This window comes from Diadema setosum, chromosome 11 (genome assembly GCF_964275005.1).
Source record: "Diadema setosum chromosome 11, eeDiaSeto1, whole genome shotgun sequence".
NCBI classification, from domain to species: Eukaryota; Metazoa; Echinodermata; class Echinoidea; order Diadematoida; family Diadematidae; genus Diadema; species Diadema setosum.
In genome coordinates, this window is record NC_092695.1 from 36226928 (window position 1) to 36242414 (window position 15487).

General features: G+C 38.3%; 1 protein-coding gene across 1 annotated transcript in view; it reads left to right on the top strand.

The window, feature by feature from the left end:
* The window catches only part of LOC140235462 (nck-associated protein 1-like), a 35703-nt gene that overhangs the window by 14079 nt on the left and 6137 nt on the right, over window positions 1–15487 (top strand). Inside the window, exons 17-23 of the mRNA XM_072315489.1 lie at window positions 4591–4710; window positions 5409–5560; window positions 6754–6885; window positions 7343–7458; window positions 8278–8380; window positions 13735–13865; window positions 14765–14862. Coding sequence (XP_072171590.1) covers window positions 4591–4710; window positions 5409–5560; window positions 6754–6885; window positions 7343–7458; window positions 8278–8380; window positions 13735–13865; window positions 14765–14862 — 852 coding nt within the window. The remainder of the gene's footprint in view (window positions 1–4590; window positions 4711–5408; window positions 5561–6753; window positions 6886–7342; window positions 7459–8277; window positions 8381–13734; window positions 13866–14764; window positions 14863–15487) is intronic.

A 15487-nucleotide genomic window follows, 5' to 3' on the forward strand; every position in this document is an offset into this window, starting at 1 on the left:
CATCCCATACAGGAGCAATTTTTCATGGTTTTTGCCAAAATTAGAGCATTCAAAGACAACTTCATCTGCCTCCTACTGCAAAAATTCTGAAAGGTTGGGGGGGGGGGGGGAATATGAAGACATTTTTAACACAATGACTGGCTGAGTGATCACGGTCTCCTATGTCAAAACCCAAGCTTCTGTCGTTGTTGTTATCTCTGTTAAAAATGAGAAGTCCTCAGTTATGAAGTTGGTGTTCCACTCCTGCAATATTTCATGTTGCTCTTTGCATTACCAATCTCTCTGCTTTCATCTCCAGTATCTTTCATCTCTTTTCCACTCTTAAACTTTTTTCTCTGGGTTCAGTTAAAGACATACATTTTATTGGAATTTGAGTAAAATTTTCATGCTTTACTAGCAGTTGTACCAATTCAGTCACTCTAATCTCATGAATTGTTATTAATACTGAATCTGTAAAAAGAAAATGACATTAACATTTGACATTTTGAATATTTACTTTCAGAACTTATCAAGTTATGTTTCCTTTGATAGAATTTCATTACCTTGTTGGTGTTTATTTCTTATTTTTTAAATCTTTTTGTGACTTACTGGTTACAAGGGGAATAGACCCAAAGTATTTGTAAAAATTATAATACTGATTAGCTGTGATTTGCCTTGAAAGATATTTGGAGAATTCTGCATGCTATCAAAACTTTTTAATAAGTATACCCACCATGACTTGCCTTCTAGTCTGTTACTATTCTGAAAATGCTTTTTGTGTGAATGAGATTTAATTCATGCTTGGCATGTCTTGACACTTGCCCTCGTTGCTATCAAAGTCTTACGTCGGGCAAATATTGAAGGTTTTCCACCCAATTTACCGGATTGATGATTTGATCACAGTTTTGACTGCAATATTTTTTTTTTCTTCTTACCAGTGTGGCATGCAAATATTGTTTGCTGCCTCTTATATCCTTTGTGGTGTTGACTGGTTGTTTTATTTTGTGTCAAAATTTACATTGTGCAACGTCAGCATTGATTTCTGTCAATTCATCCCTTGTATGTAAGGTTCTCCTTAACCTTCTTTCAGAATACTTGTTTCTACCTGTGAATGTGACTGTGTATGCCTCAATTGCTTGGCTTCCATGCATACGAATGTATGCATGGCACTGAAAGCCTGTTTTCCTGTCATATGGGACAGTACTCTGTCATCCTTCCATTGGCCCCAATCACCAATGAATTTCGCACATCCAGCTGGTGATATCCTACAGGGAAAAGTTCTTTAAGAGTAGTGTAATACCCTCTCAGAATCAGATGTGAAAAGCTTGACATGCTACTGAGATGCGGAATTTATTACCTCCACTTCCAAATATTTGCGTAACAATGATGACAGTCTTGTACAACATGACCTGTTAGAAACAAACAAAAAATACAAAAAAGTCACGTATTGGTTTATCTCCCTCCCCCCCCCCCCAAATGAAGTTAAATTGATGCCCTTGTAGTCTGTTGTTAATGTGTATCTTTTAATGTATATTTCAGACCCTAGCTTTTGCTTTGTGATCCTGAAATTCATTGTGTGCCTAAGGAGAAGATTGTTTTTACAGACACTCATGTTAATAAATGCTACGTTTAGTCGTATGTTTTCCATTGAATTCAATAAGGTATGTTTTTACATCATTTTTTTAAAAATCATCAGTAACTAATAATATAAAATATTTTTCACTCTTTCATAATCCTCATGTTCACCCTGCGCTATTGGAGGATTAGGTCAAGGAGCACATTAAACCTTTTTAAGCATTAATCATCCTGAAAATCTGTTGCTGTCATTATTCTGCAGTGGCTATGTGCTCATCCTCATCATCAAAATTTTGCCGTCCATCGAGCGTAGAACCATCAAATGCCCACTATTCTGCTGACATCACACTGTGCACATACTTTGTTCATGTTCCTCTTTTATACTTGTCTCTGATTTCTTCTGATTTGTACTCTTGATCGGAGCCGCTACTAACCTAACTCCAACTAACCCCCTTCTCCAGATAAATCCTCGCAACCATCGCGAGACCATTGTGTATTTCATGGACAGGGTATGTAGGGTTGTCCAACGTAGCATGACCTGTTTTTTGCTTTCTTCTCTATATCTTTGTGTGGATGGTTGTGATGTGTGTCCATTTGTGTCTTTCCCTTTCATTGTTTTCTGCCATGTATGCCACATCTCTGTGACCATTCATAATTTCATATTTCCAAATGCAGTAAATTAGTTGAATTCAAGCAGAATGTACATATTGAAATAGAGGAATAAAAAAAAGAAAGATCAGTGCCATATTTACTTTTACAGCCATTTTGTATTTATTTCTTTCATGCTATAAAAAGCTGTAATATGACTATTGATAAAGACTCATAGCAACTGTCAATCAGTTGCAATAGAAGCAACTTGACAGAAGAATCATCAATTTGAAGATATGAACCTGCTTTACATGTCCATGAGGAATTGTAGCACATTGTTGGAAAAGTTGTTGTAATCTTTTCCAGCTCTTAAACCTTAATAGGTGTAGAGGTCAAAGGGATTTTGAAGCAGCTCATTAATTGAAAGACAACCAAACCAACACAGAAAGCATGGTTTATTTGCTTTTTGCCCAGGTACTGATAAATACATGCCAATTTAGTTATGTCGAAGCAAATTTTGTGGCATTAAAGAAACTATTGTATAATCAGCCTTGATGCAAATTAAAGAGATGCATTTCAAAAGAAAGAAAGGAAACAGACTGTATTCAAAGCCCAAAGCATGCTCCTTCCTTGTGTCTTCAGTGTATGTTTATGTGTCTTTGTATGTGTATGTGCACTTGTGTCTTCATAAGGTGTAATGGTGTCCTTGCATCATTTGACCCTTGTGGCTCTTATTTTCTCCAAAACATTTCCACAAAAAGTATATCACTCCCCTGTACACTATAGATGTGCATGCACAGTGTCAGGTGTCATAAAAACCCAAATCATTCAAATTAACTAGTGTATCAACAGTTCATTCCCTTTTGTGTGCAACATCAAGACAATATCAAAGCTCATTGATACCTTTACAAGTGTTGAAAACTTTTTGGTGTAGGGAAAAAATTGTTCCATGGTTACAAAATAATTGTCCATGGTTTTGTCACATTGCTTCATTGCTGTACGCTTTGTTGTATATTGGTATTCACAGCTGGGGTATCCAAAGGCTCTAAATAGAATATTTCCCGTAAATTTTGGTCTATTTTGGTGTCAGTTCTATCCCGCTGTATGATTTGCCTTTCACTTCATGTCAAACATGGTGTTTTATTTATTATTGCTCATATCTATTTGCCATATCTTATCATATTTGGTATTATTTCCCCTTGAATTTCATTTATAAGAAAATGAATCTTACTCTTTACAATGAGTATCACAATCAGGAGTTTCCTTTGCAACAGTGAAAATGTTCATGCTTGTTGTTTTAAAAGCCATACTATCAAGATGTCCTGTGTTAGTTGCTGTGTCTCAAATAGCATAGTGCTTTCTATCCCAACACTCTGCTTGCAATATGATGCCATCTTGCTGCCATTTGCTATATAGTGTATTGTCGCTAGATCAGATCAGTTTGGAATATATAGGAAACAGATTGACATTAACAATTTTGTAGTACCTACATGTGAGATTCCCCTCATAATATCATTCCATCTTATTTTGAAGAATTAACTTTCTGTATGCATTTGACGTGGATCAATATTGAATGAGATTGGTCTTTTAAGAATTTATTTTTCAGCTTCTGCAATAAAGCAAAAAGAAATGCTATTCAAGCAATCTAATGGATATACCCAGATCTTTAATTATTGTTATTATTATTATTATTATTGCAGTTATTATGACTACAATATTGCTGTTCAATTTGTGTTACAAGTCATTTCATATTATAAATTACATTACTAGATCATCTAACCAAATAAAGATTTCTTCGAGATGAAGTAAGTCTGATGACGGCAGAACCTTAACCATAATGAGACTTTATAGAGTATTTCTCAAACTGATAAACTTTCACTGTGTAGAGGTTCAACCACATTGCACAATATATAAAGTGGATGAGGCTCGTGAAAGTATTCTGTAGTTAAATGCTAAACTAAGCATTATCGAAACTTCTACTCTATCTTAGAATTATCATGCTTGGCTAAACTACAAATGTGATAATTTTTTTGAAAAAAAAATCTAGACAACTGCAGTGTATTGATATGAAGGTCTGACGTGCACACAAGTTTTGGATCCTTTTGTCTTAATGACTCTTTCAATAGATATGCCAAGTCTTTAATCAATTATCATTAGATACTGTTTAATTTGTGTGTGTATCATTATGGAGAGGAATAGATGTTTGAAATATATTAAGATTACTATATCTGATCTTCTACATTCCAATCAGTAGGACACTGCAGAATACAAATTTGTATGTTTCATGGTGTATTTCAATAGTAAAAATGTATAGATGAATGTTATAATGAAATAAATGATACAAACAAATTCATTCATAAGGTGTCTTGTGAAAATATCTATCTATTATGATAATGCAATCCATTTGTTTGTTTGTTTTTCTCCTGTGTAATCGTGTGTCCTGAGCAGAGATTCCATGTTGGTGAGCGGAGTCTGTCAGTGACCAATGCCTTCCTTGACCGGCTGGCCAAGGAAGTGAAGGATGTGGTGACCAGGATCTGTTCCGAGCAGTGCAATCTGAGTGACCAGGTGAGGACCATGGCCAGTCAGGCTCTGCCCTAAAGCCTTATAGCAATCCTGCTATAATACTCTTCAGTTTTCAATATATGTGTACACACACATACACACATTATACACAAACAGATAAATCATACTCTCTCTTTCTTATTATCATTAGCTTGTTAGTCTATAATTCATCATATCCTAGGCCTTTTATATGTATTCCAAATCAAAAAACCATGTGGCAAGTACTTCATGTATTGTACTGCCTTTTTATGATATATTTATTCCAGCTGCTAAACCTGTATGGGTAAAATCGAGTGAGGGCGCTATCCCAAGAACAGGAGGAAAAAAAAAAGAACTTAGACAGATTGCTCTCAGCTGAGGACAGGGGTCAAAAGTTCATGCACTTGTCATTCACATGTATGCTCCCTCAATATTCGAAGGGAAGATCATTAACATAGAGCTATTGGTCTGGACTCTTTTCTCCTCTAGTTCTTGGGATCATGTCATGACTTGCCTTGATGCGTACAGCTTTAATTTGGCAACTCAAATAAAGATATCATAAATAGAGTCCAGAATCTAGGCTACCTTACGGGCAGACAATACTCCGTAACTGTGTCATGGAACAGAATCATTGGATGCCTTGTCTGCTTGATTATCAAAATGTGTTGCCACTGTGGAATGACTTGGGATCTCAATGACTTGTCTCTCCACCATCTTGACAGCTCCTGCCCAAGAATGCTGCCCCGATCCACATCAAACATGAGCTGCAGCGCAAGAGCAAGCAAACGGTGGACAAGAACCGTCTGAAAGCTCTGGTGGAGAACCCTACGCCTGGCACGGAGAGTTTCCGCAAGACCAGAGAGAATCTTACTGAGTAAGTCCTTACTTTTCATTTGATACGAGATGCAGCAAAGTTGAAGATTTAGTAGCCAGGAGTCACTTGATTGTTGCAAATTGTGTGTTTCATTACTGTTGTTGAATGATTTATAGAAGTAAAAAAAAAGTTTGATACTGTACATAATTGTCAGAGGAAAAAATAGGTCTGCAGAATGAGTATCCATCTAAATCTTTGCCAGGAGTGATCCTGGAGTGTTATAGAGAGAGCAAAATGCAACAAGGATCCTTTGGTAGAACATCATGGTTTTCCTACTGTGCAGTTTTTCACCATGCTGTCATTATGGCAGGAAGTTACTCAGAGCAAGACAGCATCCTGGTGGATTCCAATTTCTTCCTCCAATATCCCAGAGCCCCTTGAAACCACTGAAGTCATGACTGCAGATGGTTAATTTATCAAGACCACTTGATTTAACATTGAAGCACTTTGATGGATAGTCTGACAATGCACTTGGTGAAACATCTGGTAAACTATGTAAAGTTTGTTACAGTTGTACATTGGGTATGTACCATTTACAAACCGTAAGATTTTAACTACATGTAGAACTCAGATTTATGACAGCCTGTCACAAATTACATTGGTAGGAAGGAGACCAGTTTAAGAACACAGCCATACACATCTTGTCACACAGTGAAGAAAGCAGTATCACATAACTTCAAGCCCACATACTGTATATGCCATATATTTAGCTAGTCTAAATTTCGCGAATCGGGAATTCCTGACATTTCGCGAGGGGTTAAATTCGCGATTGTGGAGTCCTGTACTGAACAGAGAAATGTACATATGTACAAATGTACATATACGTCACATCCACATCGGGATCATAGTCAATATTTTCACATGTCTTTAATTTTGCCAATAGCACCTGACTCACGAAATTCGCAAAAATAAAAACCTCGTGAAATATTTGGCGTATACAGTATTGAAGTTCCTCTCTGAGCAATGCTTTTTGTGTGTGTGTAGTTAGCTGATATTGGATGACAAGATTGGCAGGATATTGATTGCATGTGGAACACCAAATCATGTTGACCTGGTTGTTAAATTTCTTGTTAGATGTCAAATTTGGCTGGGGAGATAGCATAAGTCCAGTTTGTTCACCATGAAATAGCTGTCCAACCCTGGTTATCCCATTCACACAATGTAACACATGATTCCATTGGCTGACCCACCAGGTTTGACCGTCTTCACATCTCCCTGTCCGAGCTGTGTACGGCCATTAACCACGCCTCCAAGATCCTGGTGTGGGACCACACCTTTGCTCCCAGAGAGTACCTCATTCAGCATCTGGAGGCGAGATTTGCCAAGTAAGTCTTTCAGCACATCTCTCACAGTTTCACCACTCATGAAGCATACATATTCTTTTATATGCTGGTATCTCATCCATTCTGCATTGTTTGTTTGGCTGTCTATTTGATTATTCACGTTTTTCCCTGCTCTGTCACCATATCCCTTGTGCCGTAGCCCTTTGTGTTGTATATGATGGCATGTTTGATCATATGTGATGAGCACTTTGACGATAAAAACTCACCAGATGAACAATTAAATTCTCATCTCTTGTTTGAGTCCTTACAAGAAGTGAAAAAAAGCCTTGTCATCATATTTAAGACAGAGCTGCTTTCAATTGATACTTCTTTCTTTCAAAAATCTCACGGTTGAGAAAAAATGTCCCGAAAGTTCCTATCAGGGCTCTTGACTCCGTGTATGTTTGAGTGTGTGAATATGTGTGTTTACTGTGATGGATTATTTTCTCTTTTGTGACAGAGCCCTCGTTGGCATGATGATGTACAGCCCTGAGACTAATGAGATAGCCAAACCTTCGGAGCTTCTCACCAGTGTTAGGACATACATGAATGTCCTCCAGAGCATCGAGAGCTATGGTGAGTCCCACGATGAAGTCTGTACATTCCTCCACGTTTGGTGTTAACCCGTTGAGGACGAGTCCCGAGTATACTCGGGCAGGTGTCTATGGGAAATGCGTGTTGTAGCAAAATCAGTCCGTCCTCAACGGGTTAAGGTTGAGCATTATGCAGAGCTTGCCACACCCATGACTTATGTATTCCTTTATGTGGTTCATTTTTAATGCTTATGCTTAAGTGGAGCATGTAACAGTCGATTGCAATTATGAACAGAGACTCAAATTCTTGTGCACATTCCTCAGTACCAGGACTCATTTGCTCATTCACATATTTCAAAAGTATGATAATTCAAATCATATCTCATGGACTAGATCTATGTAGCATCATTCCAAAGATGCACAAATAACCACAAAATCTGTGTTACTGAAAGTATTGGTGATTCATTAATTGGAGATACCATTCAGATTTGAATTCTAATCCTCAATCTCTGACATGTGGGTGATTCCAATGTCATCTTCTTTGTATTCCGTCACACTTTGAATGTAACACTTGTAAAATGTTGGAGTCAAAAGGGGCGTGAGCTTTCAATCGTAGCAGAATTTTCATCAAGGCCTAAATGACCTAAATGGGTCATTTTGGTTCCAGCGAAGATTCTGCTAGGATCGAAAGCTCCGGCCCCTTTTGACACCATTTTACTCCACTGGATCGCCACTATTGGATAAGCAGTTTTCATCAGCTTTTTGCGCTACTTTTCAGTGTTATGAAAAAAAAAGAGAGAGAGAGACTCTTGTCTGTAGCTGTGTTCCCTCACTTGCTCTAATCTCTGCAATTTGTTCCCAGTCCAAGTGGACATTACACGAGTCTTCAATAACGTGATGCTGCAGCAGACACAGCAACAAGACAGCCATGGGGAGAAGACCATCACCATGCTGTACACAAACTGGTATGAATTACCTTCAGAATCAACTCACTATCATCATCTACCATGTGGAGTGCAATATCTCTGGCACATTAAAGAACCAGTCAAAGCAAAAGCTAGTCTGCAAATGCTTTTGCTCAGATCTGTGTGGTGATCTATCAAGAAATTCACTTGATAGGTTTTATACAAAGCTTGCCATTAGCAGTGGCTTGATGGCCCAGGACCACTGAAAATTAGTGTTGGGGCCACCAAATTTATCTTTTGGTAGCCTGATGGGACAACTGTGATTTAGAATTGATTGTTACTTATGCTTTTATTTTGGGCACTACACTGTACATATCTGTTTTGGGCCAACAAAATTTCAGATTTAAAGATTGTGGTGTTCGAAGCGGGCCATCTGACAAAAACAAAGTCAAGCCCTGAAATATAATGATATGTGTATACATTTATTTATGCCTCCACCAACGAAGTGGCCGGAGGCATTATGTTTTTCGGGTCGTCCGTCCGTCCGTACGTACGTCCGTCCCGTTTTGTTTTTGTCGATATCTCAAGAACCATGTGGTGGTTTTACATCAAACTTGGTATGAGGGTATATCCTGGGGGGATAATACTTTGTTTGGATTTTAGGGTCACGGGGTTGAAGGTCAAAGGTCACAGGTTATTTTTTAAAATGTGATTTTCAGGGTATTGGTACACTTTAACATAAATGCACAGGAAGGATAGTACACTGTTAGCACAATTCCCGCCATGGTGTCAATCTATGGTAGTGCTCTGATCCAGCACCTTACAATGCAGCACATATATGTGAAGGTCTTGGTTTCACTTTATTCAGACTTCGGGAATTTGTGATGATGCATGCAAAGGAAACAAGCCAAATAGCTCTATCACACACACACACACACACAAATCCAACTCAATAAATTGTTGATGGTTTTGCAAGCTCTGTTTGATAGCCAACTGTATGTTTTCCATCTGAAGAGGGCTGCATACCTCTACAGAGTTCATAATAACAAGCATCTAGTCATTGAACTGTACGTGTCTTTCAAGTATTGTTCAATGGTGTGATCTTTCTCCATTGGCTGGTTCAATCAAGTAGCATACTGTACACATGAATGTATGCCATTTATACATGCATAAAATTTGCTATATATGACTGACTGCAGATCTGACACTGTAACAGAATGGCTGATCACATTTATATATTCATATATAATAATATATATAATCACATACATTGTATATATTCATATATTCATATAATCATATAATCATATATTCATATATTCATATAGTCCTATATGTAGTGTGGACCTGTTGATCATTTGTGATTATTTGTAAATATTTGTAATTATACAGTTACAGACAAGCCTGATTTCACATAGACCATGTACAAAGTGCAGCCGGGCCAAAGGTGGGGCCTAAGGCCGGACCCAAGGCCACGGGCCTTAGCCCGGAACCAGGGGCCCAGAGCCCAAGTGGGCCCAGGCCCAGGGGCCCATAGCCAAAGTGGGCCCAGGCCCAGGGGCCCAGTGGCCCAGGGGCCGGGGCCGAGGCCAGGAGCCTAAGTGCCGGCCCAAGGCAGGGGGCCCAGCCAGGGGCCACCAGACTGAGACCACTAAGAGTACCAGTCATGACTTGCTGTGATAATGATGTGACAGGCCTGTGCATACACATATTATGTAAATACACTGTACAGGGCTGTGCATATTATGTAAATACACTGTACACTAACTATACACAGTCATGACTTGCTGTAAGTACAATGCTTATGTAAATACACTGTACAGGGCTGTGCATATTATGTAAATACACTGTACACTGTACACTAACTATACACAGCCCAGTCGCTGTATAAATCGCGACAGGGCTGTACCTGAGCAGCCCACAACACAGAGCAAACACAAAGCAAATTTTACGATTGCATTTAGTTTTGATACTTGACATCATTTTTTTGTCCCCTCAAACGCATCAAAGACAATCTTTATTAATGAGACTTCATACCGTACCTGTTTTCCTGGGGTTATTTGTGGGAATTCTGCGATCTGGGTACTATTCGCAAATCTAACAACATGTGAAAATATCAACTCCTGATCATGTAACGTGCATGTGTACATTTCTGTGTTCACTGCTGTAGTCCATGAACATGAATTCAACAACTACTGTTATATCCTGTAATATGAGCTGCCAGGACAAAACTCACATACGCTCTGATTCTGTATAGCAATCACTTTCAAAGCAATGTATTGATACATTTCTGCCAGCTAAAAATTCTTAAATGTTGGTTCACCCATGTGAACGGGTACAGAAACTGAAGCCTAGGTGGTGGGTTAAGCAGAATTGCTGCTGTCCTTACAGTCCCACTTATATGTTTTCATGTTAGTCTAATGCTAGTTTGTGGCAATAAGAGAGTGTGCCAAGCAGTTTGCCAAGCAGGGATCCAGCTGGATGTCGAAAGTGATTAGCCATTCTGATACTTGAATTTAACAATACCATTTAACAATTCCATACCACCTAAAACCCCAACCCTATCAAATTCTTTAGAATTTCTGCTATCAAAACAATGATAGGATAATCTGCAGACAAAGTAGATTTTTTTCTGTCACAAATCTGCTGTTACTGTGTTATTACCTCCGCCAAGGGGGAAGGTTATGTTTTCGTGACCGTTGGTTTGTTTGTTTGTTTGTTAGTTAGTTAGGTAGTTTGTCTGTGTGCAAAATAACTCAAAAAGTAGGTAACGAATTTGGATGAAACTTGCAGGAAAGGTTTAGATTGATACAAGTAACAGATGATCAAATTTTGGTAGTGATCTGAGAATTTTGGAGGAATTTATGAAAGATTTTTGATATTTTGGCAGGTAGGGTCAATGAACTTGGGAGTTCAGGCTGCGCGTATTTGAGGTTTGCATGCGCGCACTAAAGTGCGTGCTCTAGTTTCTGCTAGGGCGAGGCGCGCCGTGCAGCTGAGGGTTTATGACGTAACAAAGGCTTCTATATTGGGAAATTGGGCGACTTTCAGAGCACAATGCTATAAGTATGTATGGGTGGAAATCACTTCTATGGAAGAACAAGATCAGTGGTGGAAATGAGCTGCATGCTTGGCGGAGGTCTGCGCTCTCAGAGTGCTTCTGTAGTTTTGAATGTCTTCCTCTGTGAAAAATGTGAAATCAAAGAAAGGAAAAAATATGGTACCTGGTAAATATTAATAGCTGTGCACATTATTCACACCTGTACTATACAATGTATGACAGTAGCATATATTCACTCACAAAAAAACACTCACATACATGTAAAGGAGTTAAAGAATCAGCAGACATAGTTTTACAAGATGTATTGCAGAGTTCAATTAGTATTAGTATTAGTAGTAGTATTAGTAGTAGTATTAGTAGTAGTATTAGTATTAGTAGTAGTAGTAGTAGTAGTAGTAGTAGTAGTAATAGTAGTAGTAGTAGTAGTAGTAGTAGTAATAGTAGTAGAAGTAGCAATGATAATAATAATGATAATAGTGGCTACTTGTATAGCACACAGGTCCGCTTTTTAGTGCTCCTTGCGCTTCACAAATGAAAAGATAGATATAACACATGTTCAAACATGACAACAGAGAAGAAAATGGCAAACAACAACAAACACATACCAGATAAAGAATACAATTGTTCGGAACATTATAGACTGCAATTATAGTCCTCAGTGTGAGAGGAATAGGTAAAGTTTTGAAGTTTTGATTTGAATGTTTCTGTAGATGACAATTATAGCTGTACACACAGAGAAAATGTTCCAGTTAAAGAGGAACGTAGTCATACAAAGTGTATGTATTTCACATTTTTCAGTATTTTCAATCTTTCATATCCATATGCAATGGGCATAATGGACTCATTTGCATATCATTTGCATAGTATGCTATCATGGGGTGTGAAAGTATGCTGAGTGTTGACATATAGGTCATCCACTCATTGTATCCCCCGAACAGAGTTCGGAGGATACTATGGATTTGGCCTCGTTGCACCGCGTCCGCCGCAGAGATTTTCTTGTGAGCACTATACTGGCTGCAGTTCTTCTTAGATCATCTTCAAATTTGGCATGAAGGTGTGTTATGGTAAAACGAAGACGCCTATTGTTTTTGGTGATGGTGCCCTCGCTTGTTCCGTCTTTATACATGAAAAAGTAAATTTAACAGGGTCTGTTTGTGTGTGCGACGCTGGCCTTGCTTCATGACCAATTTTTTTATGCCTCCGCCAACGAAGTGGCCGGAGGCATTATGTTTTTGGGTCGTCCGTCCGTACGTACGTCCGTCCCATTTTGTTTTTGTCGATATCTCAAGAACCGTGTGGTGGTTTTACATCAAACTTGGTATGAGGGTATATCCTGGGGGGATAATACTTTATTTGGATTTTAGGGTCACGGGGTTGAAGGTCAAAGGTCACAGGTTATTTTGTGAAAAAAAAAGGTTGAAAATTCATGTTTTTCTCCATATCTCGCAAATGGTTCAAGGTATCTTCATGGAACTTAGTATATATGCTTGTTCCAATGGGCAGTGATTATCTAGGGAAGTTGGGGTCATGGTTCAAAGGTCAGGGGGTCAAAGGTCAAGGTCAACTCCTCAAAATATCACTACTTTCCTTATATTTATGCAATGCCTGAAGGTTTTTTTTTTTTTTTAACTTGATGTATGCATGTATTACCCGATATATATTCTGTGGGAAGTTTCTTGCCAAAAGGTCAAAGGTCAAGTGAAAGTGTTGAATTGCACTTTTTCCTCCATATCTCAAAAGTAACTCAAGGTATCATCATGAAACTTACATATTTATGCATGTTCAACCTAACAGTGATTCTCTTTGGAACTGTGAGGTCAAAGGTCAAAGGCCAGGTTTAGATAATGCTATTTTCCCATTTGATACTGAAATTATACTTTTTCTCAATACCTTGAATATTACTCAATGCATAAACTTATAAAAGGGTCAAAAGTCAAGTAAAAATCATCAGTTCCCCAAATACCTGCACTCTGACATTTTTAATCATTCATCCAATTGAACCTTGTTCTAGGAAACTGAACATTCAGCACATTTGTGGCAAACCTGTCATTTTAATATTTTGCCAATTGTGTGAAACTGTCATCACACATTGTCAAGACATTGTACTATAGACCTATTAGGAGAACCATGCATTATGGCGGAGGCATATCAGTGGCCGTAGCGATATATCTAGTTTTTCAGTGAAATTTGGTTGAGTTCACATTGCCATGACTGCAGACTTCAATTGAGAGGATTGGCTTATTAATTTTCAATTGTAACATTTCTGTAAAAAGATATCCTTTTCTGCTACAAATTTTTGTCTTTTGCTGCAAGATTATTGAAAGATATTTCTTTCCTTGCTTTGCCATCACAGGTATCTTGAGGTGTTCCTACGCAAGGTGACCACCTGCCACATCATCTACTCCCCTCACCAGAAGGCTTTTATTAGTCTGGCCCCTGACAAACAATTGCCTTTCAATGCAGAGGAGTACACCGATGTCACAGGTGAGGGGTGGAGCTCGATAATGACAGTGGTGATTGATACCCAGAATACGGCTCATTTTTTTTTTCCATGTTATTAATTCATTTATTCATATTTTGCTATTAGTGTTTACTCGTCAAGTCAAAGAAATCTTATGTATTTTTGTGCTATATCTTTTTTACGTAGTAATTGTTTGATTCAGTGGTTGATTCATTGGTTGATTCATTCTTTACATGTGGTCTAGCATTGTAGATTGATTGTTGTAAGCTCAGGTACTGAGTGCCACAGCAAAACTGTTCAGTGATAAGATGAGGTAATGCTGTAATGAGATGTGAAACTACCCACTGTGTGCCATGGATTTTGTAATGTTTTCCTCTGGAAAGTTAACTGGTATTTGCAAAAATTAGCAACATGCGATGTTATTGCCTCCTTTTACACTGCAATGTTTATTGTCTCCAGGATGGGAAATCAACAACTTTTCATATGAAAAGAGACACAACTTAAATATTTCATTTTGCCTGGTGCTCTTTGATAACAAATTCTTCCACTCCTGACATTGTCTTACATGTAAAGTGTATACTGTAAAACAATATATATTCGCGTCATGAATTTTTTGCGAATTGGAGCCGACGGCCTTTTTTGCGGCATGAAATTTTCGCGAACTGCCACTGGCATTCAATGCACATAGTGTAGACAAGAACTTTCGCTTGCATTTTAATTTCACAAATCTAGGTGCTCGCAAAATTTGCGAAATTAAAATGCATGCGAAATTAAAATGCATGCAAACATTCCTCGTTTTACAGTACTTTATCAAAATAAATGTTCAAAATGACATCCTACACACTAATGATTCTTAGAATAGGCATTGCGGTAATGGTGATTAATATTGTAAATGATGGGTGTACTTTATGTTTATCAACAGAGCTACGATCCCTTGCTGAGCTGATTGGAGCCTATGGTATGAAGTTCCTTCATGAGAGTTTGATGTGGCACATTGCTAGTCAGATGGGCGAGCTCAAGGTAAGTAAATACCCAGTCAGAGTCTTATCAGAGGTCACTTCCAGTCTTGAATCCCTTGAAACTGGGAGATTTCAGCAATTAAGTTTGTATTATTGTAGCATGTAGTTTATTACCTCCTCCATTGCACATATTTTAATTGTAAACATCACTTTTTGTTTGATTTCAGTGCCTAAATATCACTATGCCAGATTTAGAGTAGTGACATTGTGACAATATCACAGGCACGAGTCAGTAGTTACTGTATACGGCATATATTTCGCAAGTCTAAATTTTCACAAATCGGGTATTCCCGACGATTTCGCGAGTGGTTAAATTCGCCATCGTGGAGTCCTGTACTAAACGGAGAAGTGTACACGCGTATGTCACATTCACATCTGGATCAAAGTCAATACTTCTGTGTGTCTTTAATTTCGCGAATAGTACCCTGACTCGCGAAATTCGCAAAAGTAAAAACCTCGCGAAATATTCGGCGTATACAGTACCCTTGTAAGTAGACCAAGGCCCTCTGAGACGGTATCCTAGTATTCATGGCCAGTGGTTACAGTGAGAAGGGAAGTTTTGCCCTTTCACTGGTACCTCTCAAATAAGTACAAAGAAAAGATTTGTGATGGTCTTAGGATTAATT